This window comes from Molossus molossus, unplaced genomic scaffold (genome assembly GCF_014108415.1).
Source record: "Molossus molossus isolate mMolMol1 unplaced genomic scaffold, mMolMol1.p scaffold_m16_p_22, whole genome shotgun sequence".
NCBI classification, from domain to species: domain Eukaryota; kingdom Metazoa; phylum Chordata; class Mammalia; order Chiroptera; family Molossidae; genus Molossus; species Molossus molossus.
Genome location: NW_023425358.1, coordinates 22,903,691 through 22,916,601, shown reverse-complemented (window position 1 = coordinate 22,916,601; position 12,911 = coordinate 22,903,691). Strand labels below are relative to the sequence as shown.

General features: G+C 52.5%; 1 protein-coding gene across 1 annotated transcript in view; it reads right to left on the bottom strand.

Moving 5' to 3' along the window:
* Nucleotides 1–12,911, bottom strand: part of LOC118640380 (tetratricopeptide repeat protein 28) — a 167,086-nt gene that overhangs the window by 22,242 nt on the left and 131,933 nt on the right. The window contains exon 10 of the mRNA XM_036277286.1: nucleotides 7,037–7,181. Coding sequence (XP_036133179.1) covers nucleotides 7,037–7,181 — 145 coding nt within the window. The remainder of the gene's footprint in view (nucleotides 1–7,036; nucleotides 7,182–12,911) is intronic.

Genomic DNA, 12,911 nt, shown 5'->3' with positions numbered 1-12,911 from the left:
CGATGACCATTTCGGTCAGTGGGGATCTCCTATATGTACTCATGGTGACTAGGAGCCTGGACTGTTTAGAAAGCACTGGCATCAAATGTGACGCCGCGTGTATCCTGATTTCTGGCTTAAGAACTACGTGCCCCATGCACATCTCCAGGGTTCATGCAGCCATCAGCATGACACCACACATCGTGCCCACTGCTCAGACCAAATGGCTTGACCCACAGACCCTGGGGACACTGTCCCCTCCACCTGCTCACATGCTCTGTGCTACGGAAACTCTTTAGCTTCCCCTTCCCACAGGAGGCCTCTCAGAGTGTCACAGCATCACAGGCCAGAAAAGTGAACATCCCTGACCATCGTCGGGGAGGGAAAGAAAACTCCTGGGCCTGTGAGCTTTTGGGAAGATTAGATTTGGGATGAACTGGGGGAAATCTGAATACCCCAGAACCATGTGCATGCCTGAGGATTTTTTCCTGACTCATATTTTTGATTGAGTGAATTGATCAAACAGAAACTTTTAAGGTAGAGAAAACTTTTCTGTGATGTTTCAGAAGAATCTCGGTGTCATGGATGGATGGATACAGTTTCAGCAAATATCACATACAGTAGTCCCACATTGTCCATGTGGGGTACAGTCCAAGAACCCCAAAGGATGCCTGAAACCATGTATGTACTGAACCCTATATATTCTATGTTTTTCCTATACATATACATGCCTATGATAAAGTCTAATTTATAAATTAGGCCCAGCAAGATATTAACAACTAATAATAAAATAGAACAATGACAACAATATACTGTAATAAGGGTTATGTGAATGTGGCATTAAGTAAAATAAGGGTGACGTGAACACAGGCACTGAGATACTGTGACAGCCCAGACAGCTGCTATGTGACTAACGGGTGGGCAGCACATAGAGCATGGAACAGTGAACAAAGGGATGATTCGTGTCCTGGGAGGGGACAGCATGCGATACTCATCACAATACTCAGGATGGTGTGCAACTTAAAACTTATAAATTGTTTATTTCCTGGATTTTTCATTTAATATTTTCAGACCATGGTTGACTACTGGCAACTGAAACTGCAGTAAGCAAAAGCACTGATAAGGGGGAGACTACCTGTTGTAAGTAACCCTAAAACCATGACTAAAATATGCCAAGATTATATTGTATTCCAACCAGAAATGCAAAGGTAAAAATTCACCCCACTCAACTGTATTCTTTGCCAACCAAACAACAAACCACTGGCTTGCCTGAAGAACCTAAGAAGGAGAGGGTGAGGAATCTGGGTGCTGGAGACTCATGAGCAATGGACAGCAAGAGTCAGAAAGGCCTGCCTCCATCCAGGGACCAACCTCAGCCAAATCAGCCACAGGGGCTGCTCATGCTGCAGGAGGCTTTGTGCAATATGGGCCCTCCCTACTTGACTGACCTCATCAAAATAAGCCCATGCAACCCCAATGGCAGGAATGCCTCAGTTTACCCAGAACCTGCCAGGTAAGGCTGAGATGGCTGCTGTTGAACATCAGCTTGAATAGAGCCAGAATCCAGATGACTCTCACTCAATAGCACTGACCTGGGTGAGAACACCATTTGCCTCATGGGAACTTGCTGATTAGTCTGGGAGCGCTCACCATTGGTCTCAGTGGTACAGATAGCTTGCAAGTAATTGCCTCCATTTTTCCTTCGGCTAATCAGTTATGGAAATGCCTACTGTCCTTGGGTGATGTCTGTCCTCATTTGAATATTACTACCGATGTCTCAATCAGAAATCAATTAGATAGCCTGGCAGTGGGGCTGCCAGCCCCAAACATGCCAGTCTCGAGGGCCTCATCGTCCACTCCACAATGTGAAGTCTAAGTCTGTTTTTTTCTATGGACAAACATTCCTCGACTGTCTTTGAACCCTCCAATCTATTTAGAAAACAGGCACCTGAATAGTCAGTCTCATCTCCTGGGGCATCTATTCGAGGGTAAGCTGGTTATTACGCTACTTGATTTTGCAAAAGTCCTTTCCCCCAGAGCAGTAATTACAATCACGACCCAGCCAAAGTCAAGCTCTCCCCAGGGCTGAGCCCTTGGCAGAGCCAGACCCCTGCCTCCCATTCTTAAGTGAGAGGTCTGGGTGAATTCCCAGAGCTCAGTGTTTAGGAAGGCAGTTTACCGACTTAACCAGCACAAACAGCAAGTTTTAAGCATGTTTCTGGGGTCCAGCAACAGGTAAACACTTCAACAGGAAGCCTCACTCATCAAGAGCAGATGTGGATGAGCAGCACTTTTCTTTCTGATCAAAGGAATGCACTCTGGCGATCTGACCTATAACCTTGTTTTTGTTTTTTTAAGACTGTACATATAGGAAACAGGGAATCGAAATAAATGGAAGTAACCATAAGGATGACAAAGACTAGAAGTCCTAACTAACTCTAAGGACCCTGAAAGTCCCCAAATCTGGCCTTTGAGGAGAGATCTGACCAAACCCTAAGGACTCCCTATTCCACACCCGGTCCCTTGACTACAGTGGCCTTGGCTCCGGATGAAGCGCAGTCTGTGAACAGCGCTGAGTTGCTGATCTGTGACTGAAGTGAATGGGCCGCTTTCCCTAGAGTTGCCCTGTGGGGCCTGGTCGCATTGGATGCAACGCCTGCAACACTGTTGTCAGCATGTGGTTTGAGTGTTCCCACTGCGAGGACAACAGTGGTCCAGGGTCCGACCTTTCACAAAAGCAGGGAGGTCTAGGCTCAGAGGCATGGGTTATCCTTAACTCTAATTTTATTGAAAACAAATGCCGTGGACATAAACAGGCACTAAACACTCGCAACTTTTCTTTGGTGACGTTCTCTACTTTGGGTATCAGAGAGGATTTGACTAAATGACTGGTGACAGCTCATGTGCCGTCCGCTGTAACCAGGCCCTCCTCAAAGAGAACTGGACGCGCTCACCCTGTCCTGACAGCAAAGGGCAGTGTGCTTCCAGGGAGAGCCACGGCAGCACTTCCCTTAGGCCAAATTAAATCAAAACTGGTGCAGGCCTAGGGTGAAGTCGTATTCTGTTTCCCTTTTCAGACTGCCTGACCTAGTCCCTTAGCAGCAGGAATGCGGTTAAACAAAGGCAGTTGTTCGAATAATTACAAGCCCCATGTGAAGAGGCTAATCGTTTTAGTCTTGAAGTGTCAGTGATTCATAATCTTAGACTTTTGATTTTGACTTGTATTGTCAATGAAAATGTGGAGAAGGATTTGACTCTGCCAGCTGCCAGCACGGGGTGGCTGACGGTGTCGTGTCGCCCTCTAGTGGCCTCCACAGCAGGTGTGCTGCCCACCACAGGAAGCCTGAGGAGGAGCTAGTAGACCTCCCAGGCTCCCTTAGGCCCATTGGCCTCTGACTCTGGCCCACCCGCCCCACCTGAACAGCCTGTGAGCATCAGACATGGAACCGTGTCAATAAACACTAGAATGACTGGGTGAAAGTGGGGATGGAAGAGATTCCTGATTAGGGTTCAACTTTTCAGCAAAGTATTTTTAGTGAAACACAACAGCTCACTTTAGTAGCCAGGGAAAAACTCTTGCTCTGATCACTTATTTCAATGGCTTCTGAAATGTTTCACTCTGTCATTTGAAGCGGATACACGCCTTCACTGTGTTCAAATACGTCAGTCACAAAAGAGAACAGTTGTAAATATCAGAAACTAAGGATGTGCTTTTGAACTAAATGCCTCACTTCATTATTCTGCAATCCTCCGTCACATCTGCTCACACAATGTAGCTCCTGGACGCACAGGGTGCCACTGTTGCCTTTAGGACACTGTCACTCATGTTCTCCTTCTTTAGTTAACTTTATAACGATGATTTCCATCACTGTTCTAACTTGCTTAAGGCTTGAGTCCATGAACCCTCCCTTTCCTAGCATCTCTGCAGGAGTGCATTATGTCTAGACATGAGCTACCACTAATCTCACTGGCACAGTTTTATTTAAGTCACAGGGGAGAGAAACTGTCTAAAAACAGCACAGATCTTATAAACTCACAGATGAGTCACGGCACTGCAGCAGCTCCCCCAGTGAAACGCGACAGTGGGTGAAGGAGGGCCGTCTCTCGCCTGCGCACTGCTCTCCACCTCAAGGATTTCGGCCTCCCACTGTGAGGACAAGAGTGGCCCAGAGGCCGACCTTTCACAAAAGCAGGGAAGTCCAGGCTCGGTGGCATAGGGCAGCACTAGTCACGGAAACAATGCTCAGCTATGGGTCCCTTGTAGGCACGTTGGCCGGACTTGTGATCCTACCCTGGAGTATGCACCATGTTGGTTGGCAGGGTTGAGGGGCTCACCTGATTCAGAGCTGCTCAAGAGCAGGGCCAGCCCCTTCCTTCTGCTTCATAACCTCTCAGAAAGCACCCAGGTACTACACAAGAGGGGTCACAGAAAATCCATTAACTGATTTCTGCCATGGGTCTTCTGTTTTCTATGCCAGACTAGACCGCAAAAGCAAATGCAACTTTGGACCATGTAGCATTCTATAAACTTTACTGAGTGCCAACATGTACCAGGCCATGTGCCAGCTGCTGGGGACAGAGAGGTGAGGTACCATCCTTGCCTTGAGGGAGTGAGGTGAGCAGCAAGGAAGAGAATAAGAGGCATGCCAAGAGCTAAGTCCAAAGTCTAATTAAGTATCAGGTGCCACAAACATCAGGTACTTTGGGGCCCGACAGCAGGGACAGCAGGGGATGAAGGCTGCAGGGCATAGGGAGAGGAGGACAAGGAAGGCTTCAAAGAAGAGAGGACACTTGAACTGGGCCAGAGAAAGGAAAGAGCTCACCAGCTCCAGATAACCTGAGCCTCTGAGTACACACTGGAGTCGCCCACGACGTCGGCTGACAGTCGGATCCAGTCTCCAGCTCTGCCCTCTGCTCCACCCCCCCCCTCCCACCAATTCAGCTTTCGTGGAGCAAATTATGTGGGACCTAGAAGTAAAAGGGAGACTGCAAAGGGACTCACTGCTCTAGTGAGTGAAATAATGGAGGGTCCAAATAGCCTTCCGAGGAGTTGGAGGATCAGTGTGAAATGCAGAGGTCAGGGCTGGTAGTAAGTCACTGAAATGGTGTGCATGACGGTTGATGGCAGTAAAGACAAATTGAAAAATCAGTCTAAGGGTATGGGTGTGCATTTCTTCCCTGAGGTACAGCACATAAATCAGGATGTTATGATGGTGTCTGGGACGTTCTGCATGCTCTCTGCCTCTTGGTCCTCCCAGTAAAAGGACACTGAGGGGATAACAACCCTAAGAAGGAAAGGACAGCCTACGCGTCACAGGGAAGGCGGCCAGAGCGGGGCTGCCGTGCTGATGTGACTGGGGTGCGGGTACGGGAAGGCCCGGCTTGCAGACGCAGATGTGGGCACAGCAGCCAGATGCATGCTCACTACTGCCGCTGCCCTGCATGCTTTTCCCATTCACCTCACCCGTCCCTGCTCTAACCCGACACATTCAGCAGCAGCATCTCCATTTTCTAATGAGGACAGAGGTACTCAAGGAGGGGAAGCAGCTTGGCCAAGGTTACCCAGCCAGCAATAGGCAGTGCCAGACTCGAGTCCAGCCTGCAGGCTCCTGACGCTCTGTGCTTTCCCCTCTCTCGTCTCCCCAAGGACGGAAGTCCGGACAGTTCTGGCAGGCCATTCAGCCTCCTAAATAATACCAGGCAACTTGAGACACACCCCTGAATGGCCAGGCAGGGAAATGTGCAGGCGTTTCCTCGAGAGAAGGCATAGCTGTCAAGGTGTCGTCTCCTGAGATGCACTTCGCCTGTCAGAGGGCTGAAGCGGAAGACAGAGCTGCTGAGCGGTCACTCCAACATCTGCGAGACAAATCTATCTGGCTGCAGACGGGCACCAGGAGGGACACGCAGGCAGCAGAGACAAAGACGGCTTACTCCCTGCATGAGGGGTACAGCCTCTACTTGTTGCAGGCGCTCTGTGCTTTCCCAGGGGTCTGGTATGGACTGAATGTTTGTGTCCCCCCAAATCCATATGTTGAAGCCCTAACTCCTCAGTGTGATAATATTTGGAGGTAGGCCCTTCGGATGTTAATTCGGTGTAGATGAGGTCACGAGGGCAGGAACCCCATGACGTTAGCGTGCTTACAAGAAGAGGGAGAGACCAGAGCACGCCCTCTCTCTGCCATAGGAGGACACAGTGAAAAGGCGCTGTCTGCAAGCCAGGAAGAGAGCTCTCACCAGAAGCTGACCGCGCTGGCATGCTGATCTGGGACTTGGTCTCCAGAACCATGAGAGATCCATGTCTGCTGCTCAAGCCGTCCAGTGTGCGGTGTGTTACCGCAGTCAGGGCTGACTAACACAGCTGTACACAGAGACATCTGATGGCTCACCACTCAGATTCACATGGCATCTTGAGCCCTCAGCACCTCACCAGTTAGAGAGCCCTGTCTGGATTGAAAAACAATGTGCAACGACCAGGGCCACAGAAATCTGGCAGCGGCCGCTCTCAACCATGTTGAGAAATCGCAAGTGCAAGGATATCTTAGACATTGGAGTCTGATGGAGTTAGTGACCCCTGATGATGGCAGAAGCTGAGGGATCTGTTCTCACCAGAAAGCTCAGACCTGGCTTGAAGTTGCTCAGGCAAGACCCTCAAATGAGAGGTGGGGCCTTGGGGAAGCACCCCCAGCAGGGTGCGGCAGAACCACGGACAAGTCCCTCATGCATTTGCTTGGGTGATTCCTACTGACAACTGCTGGGGTAGGCCCTGTGCCTTCCTGAGCCTCCCAAGGTCCGAGGAAGCTGGGAAGGGAGCATCACTCATTTTGTACCTGTGATAACTGAGGCCAAATCTACCAGGCTAGCAAGGAGCAGAGCTAGCGCGTGAACCTGGATCTGCTGATTTGGAAGCCCAGGGCTTTGTCTAAAATGAGCAGCCAACTTTCAAATGCTGACTGAGAAGCTGGACAGAGAAGACTGGTGTTCTGGAAAACCACGAGGGCACTGAGCATGGAATGATGCATTCTGACGCCAAGAAGCCTCGCAGCCTCGGGGCACTTACCCCTTCCATGGGCGCTATGAGCAGGTCGTACAGAACACGGAGTGGGGGCCTGGCCAACGAGCTCTGCCTCCTGGGAAGAGAGGAGGTCCCATCCTTGGTGGGTGACATGGCGCTGCTGACCAAGCTTGTCATGCTCTGGCAGCTCCTGGGGAGAGAAGGTCCAGGGATTAATAAGCAGGGCACAGGCGGGGCAGGCAGGGACTCACCACTCACCCTCAGTGCTCCAGTTCCTGGAAAAGGCAGCTGGAGGCTGCACAGCAGCGCCAAGCCCAGCTCCCTCCTGGCTTCACCCCCTTCTCCTCCCTTTCAGGTAGTTTTCACAGAACAGTAAGCACTGACAGAAACCACAGGGTAAACCAGCTGCACACAACAGCTTACATTGCTGTGGAATTTTTCTGCATAATCGAATGTCCCAAAGTGCTGTTCAAAGGATATAATTACATCCTTGTGTGGCGTGATTGTGTGCGGGCAAACGTGAGGACCATTAGAATCAGCAGCAGCCACCAAACTGACAGGGAGGACAGAGCCCCAAGCCAATTAATCTGCGGGTAGGAGGCCCGGACAAGACAAGCAGCATGTTGGCCCCAACCTCGGCCTCAGGTCAGTCACTGGGCAGCCAGGCGAGCCCAGCCCCCACCATGTGGAGATATTGGGAGCAGCCAACTGGGCAGCACCTGCAGAGCAGGTCAGCTCAAGCATGGCTGCAGGGCTTTGTTTTGCTTTTTAGTTTATGTTCCGGTGTTCGTAAGGAACATTCTATTAATATAGATGGTATTTTCAATCGCAAGGACCCCATTTCACACTCTCAACACAGGATGAGAACACTTGTTCGTTCATTTAGAAAATGCTTCCTGAGTACCAGCTACCTGCCAGGCACTGCCACAGGCCTGGGGACGTGCAGAGGACAAACCCACAGGTGAGCAAAAGCAGCAGCAGAAGGGGAAACAAACCCATTTCCAATGCAAGGACCAGGCTGCCCCCATACGACTCTCTGGACCTGCGCCACAGCCTGGCTGGTGTGGCCTCGGGACAAGTCTCTGGTGAGGCTCTCTGCACGGCTAGTGGACAGTCAGTAGTCTCTTAACCTTGACTGAGACACTGAGCACAGTTTGGGGTTTCTGATGAGCACTCCAGGACCCTTAAGGACAGAGACCAGGCACACACTGCCGAGCTTTGGTAAGGACCCTGGGCTGCTGGCGGTGGCACCTCCTTGCTGCCACCTAAGAAGACAACAGAAGGCAGCTTCCCCCTGGGCCAGGCTGGGACCCACGGTCATCAGATGAAGTGATTTGAAAGCTTCGTTTGTGTTTTCCATGTTTGGCGTCAATCTTCTTCTTCCCTGACCCTGCTTGGTGTTCTCAGCTATGTCTCCCTTGACCTAAATTCTAGGATTATGAAAAGCCAGGCTGTGAGCCCCTCAGACCCTTCTGACTCTGCGCCCTGCCAGGGAAGAAAGAGCCAAGGACCCGAGGGGCCTGAGAGTCCCTCACATCCACTCCCCCATCTCCCTCACTCAGGAAACACGTAATTACAAGCGACTGAGGCCATGGCCTGTCTGCCACCAGAGCCAGTGAAGCTCAGATAACCCTGGAGTGACACTCAGAGGCTTAATTCCACAGAACACACTGCAAAGAGCAATGCTTCCCTGAAGGACAGAGTAGCAGACTGCTCTCCAGAGGGCACGTTCTGGAGTGACACGTGGTGTCTGTGTGTGATCGCATTCTCGGCAGATGGAGCATAGTCTAGAAAGCCCTCACTGCCGCCGGGGCAGCATCACGGGGCAGCAGCAGGACCGCTCGGCGCCTTCCCGTGTACCTCTCATTTTATGTCCTAGACGTGTGTCTGCCTGGATTGTGGGCTTGTAACCCCACTCGTGGATCTGAGTCTGGTTAGCCCAGCCACAGCCATCCGGGAAAAGTGCCATGTCCCTGGACAGTGCCGTGGCCACATGTCCTCACGGGGACTGATGGGGTTGCTCCACAAACCCCAAGGCTCTGAACTAAAAAGCTGGAGAAAGACCACGGCCCTAGAGCACCTCTGCCCCACCCCTCCACGCCCGCCCAGCTCCAAGCTCTCCCTGGTACAAGGAGTGCGAGCTGTGCAGGGAAGACACAGGGCGCTCCTTCCAGCTGACCCAGAGCACAGCACTTACGATACGACATTAGAACCGCATGTCTGGCCACCTGGCCCCTCCCTGGTGGCGGGGGTCCTAAGGGCACAGGACCTCAGGCTGAGCACACCCTGGACGCCTGGGAGGCACTCTGCTGGCAGTGTGAGCTGCTGAACATGGTTTCTAGAAGCAGCACAGCAAGGAAGAGCCAGGGAAGGGCAATTCAAGAGGCGAGTGTCCAGAGGGAGGTGGAGAGGTATGCAGTGGACAGACCCCGCTGGGTGCACATCCCAGCCTGGGGCAAGTCATCCACCCTCTGGGCCTCCCTTGCTGCATCTGCTCAAAGGGGAAATGCAGCCCACAGGCAAGGAGAGTTGGGATTGGAGAGCACAACTGCAAAGCCTCCAGGACCTGAAAGGCAGTGGGAGTCTTAGCTGATGGGGGAATGAGTAAGACACAGGCCGGAGGCAGAGAAGGGCTGGGGACTCGAGTGCAAGCGTGATGGCAGTGGGGTCTTCTCAGTTAACCCCATGAAGTGCCACAGGCATCGCAAAGGGCCCAACAACACTGATCCATTCCACATGCAGTGCCACCCACGATGTGCCAGGCATGTAGATCCACAGATGGGCCAGGTCATGGTCCCTGCACCAGCCCAGGAGGAAAGGGATGCCCAAGCACACACCCTGACCAGCTGCTGGTCAGGCAGAGCTGAAGGAGGACTTCCTGGAGAGACCATCTGATGTGGGCACAGGGGATGACCTAGAGTTATCCTGTCTGTAGACAAGGAAGAAAAGGCCATCGCCCATTCCAAACCCATAGAACATGGGGAAAGGCACAGACACCGGAGGTGGAGCCTGGAGTGCCTGGGGCTCCAGCGTGGGGGCAAGTGGACAGAAGGTCAGAGCTGCAGGCTGGAAGGGTAGTTGGGACAGGTGGGCTGTGGGCTCTGGGTTATGCTGTGGAGGAAACGAGGCCTGGGGAGGCCAGCCCACCTCCTTTCACATTAGGCTGAACCAAAGTTCTTCCCCCAGGCCGATTCCTTCCTAGGGATGATCAGAGCAAGACTGTCTTCAATATGCACCCTTCCCTGAGAACTTCCCTGCAGGTCTTACAGGGGCTGTGCAGAGCCTTCATCATGAGGCCACATGACACCCATCCTTACCCCTGGCCAGCTTCTGCTGAGAAGCCGGTCAGATGTCTTTGACTAAGCTGATGGACATGAGGAGATCATGGCACCTGCTTACCCTGCGGAGGCTTCCTAAGACAACCCCTCTGGGCAGCTGCATGTTTCTAGGCAGTGCAGACTCTTCAAGAGCTCAGCCTTGGAGGTGGGCAGAGCACCCCAGGGCATGCAAACCTGCCCACGGAGGGCAAGGGGTCATGTTCAAGCCTCAGCAGAGCCACCCTGCCTGCAGCGCCTGACTTTGTTCTGTCCTCTCCCAGGCTGTCAAGCCCCCCTGTGCCCCATCTATCCTTGCTGACTTCTGCTCCCAGACACTGCATGAGCACTGGCTCTCAGCCTACGACCCTGGTCCCTCTTGAGTCCTGGCAGGTCAGAGATGAACCATCTCTGAGGAAGAGCTTCTGGGCACTGACCTCGGCTGGCCCAGGCTGGGGGGTACACCTGGACCTGGTCACATGGCTTCTTGCACTGGTCAGGTGAAAGCCCTGAGTTTGCCCCTCTGCTCTCTGCTCCTCTTCAGGCACCTATCCCTAGAGATGTCCTTTTCAATACAAACAAAGCCCAGAAAATATTCAGCTGGTGGTTAAAAACAACAACAAACAAACAAACCAAAAACCCAACCAGCCTGAAACAATAATTTGAGGTCAAAAACTGTTTTCATCAAGACTCTTTTCTCCCTAAGCTGGAGGCATGTTTCGAGCGGCTCCCAGCCTCAGGAGCCAGCTCCCCGGTCTCTTCACAGCAGCAGTGCCTGTGCCTTTCTCTGCCTTGTCGGCAGCAGCATCTGTGCCCACTGGAGAGCTGTCCCAGCACAACAGACTCAGGACAGAGAACTGGAGGGCAGAAAACCAAGGCCAGGAGCGACGGAGGGTCCTGGACCCAGAGCCCTCCTGAGGGGCAGGTGTGGGGATGGTCTCCGGCCAGGACCAGGAGGCAGGACTTGCTCCACGCTGGCCGTGTCCTCACCTCCACCAGCATTAGGTGCCACAGCCCCCTTCATGTGTTGCTTCTGCACTGACAGTGACCTGGAGATCTGCGTAAAGACAGTCAAGAATTCAAAACAGCCCCACAGTCAGCTGCCTAGCCCTGATCCTGGGAATGCTTACAGAAAACACAGAGGGCTCACCGGCTGTGTGACTGTCAGGACTGTCACTTTCCTACTCCCCTCATTTCCTTGCTTATAAAAAGGGTTACTCTAAAGTCTTTGTAGGTCTCTTCTAGTTTTAAAAATTAAAAATTCACTCAACTTAGGAAGCCATCATAAACATGGTGGCTTTTTAATTTATTTTTTAAATATATTTTTATTGATTTCTTTTGAGAGAGAGAGAGGAAGGGAGAGATAGAAACATCAATGTGAGTGAGAAACATTGATCGGCTGCACCTGCACGGGCCCTATTGGGCATCAAGCCCAAAACCTGGGCATGTGCCCTGACCGGGAATCGAATCAGGACCTCTCAGTGCATGGGACGACGCTCAATCCACTGAGCCACACTGGCTGGGCCATGGTGGCCCTTTCAACCTCTCTGCTGACTGCCAGGGCACTGCCGCAGCCCCACGGCCTGAAGCTCTGCAGCCTTCCCTGTGCTCACCCTGCGTGAGCGTCACGTGTGAGCACATCGTTCAAGTGCTGTGATCTGCCCAGAGAGATGCACACCCCCCTCGTCAGATCTCAGAGTCACAGCTGCATGGCAGTGGGTCCTCTGAGCTCTAAGCCTCTGGCTGGCAGTGGTGACGGGAGAACAGGTGTGTGGGATGACCTGACAGCTGCTGGCCTTACGAGCACAGCTGGCTCCTCGCTGGCACCATGCCAACAGCCTGGTGCATCCATGGTCCTGTGGCAGAATGGCCGTGGGGTCGCGTCGGGGTCCTCAGTGATGGGCCCTCTCAGTCAGGGCACCGCTTTGGTTTCCGCGGGGCCTTTCAGCCTGGCTTCTCTCCGCCTCAGCTCTCTGACTCGAAGACGAGAGAACAGTGCTTTCCACTTCTCAGGATGGATGCTTAGATGGTGGAAACACCTCCCAATGGCAGGAGTGTGAGATGCAGGAAGGGTTCACTCCCCATTTAGGCACCAGCCAGCACTGCCACGTCATGTCATCCTCTCAGGGCCTTAGGAAGCAGGGTTGCTCCTGCTTTACTGCTAAGGAGCCGAGGTTCAGAGAGGGCAAGAGATGTGTACAAGGCCTCCCACCTGGCAGGGGAGGGGTTTTCATTGAGCCTTCTCAACCTTTATGACAATGAGCAACCTGTAGGCTTGCACTAGCTTCCAAAGCCTGCCCTCTGGCTGCTGGGTCTGTAAGGGTGGAGCTGAAAGCAGGTGCCTCTGCCTTGTTCAGCAGTCCTTGGAGGAGGACCAGGCTCTGGATTCACAGCTGCACCACCACATAACTCCAGCAGGTGGCACTGACTCACTTTACTCCAGGACTCTCCATTTACTGCCAGGGTCCCCGTCTGGCTAATTGACAGCCTACCTCTTGGCATTTTCTCACACCACGTTGTCTTTATTAACGCATTCCTCAGACGATGTTTATCATCTACTTCTGGCGAAATACTCGTTTTCTCCACTGCATGGTCATCGGTGAGGT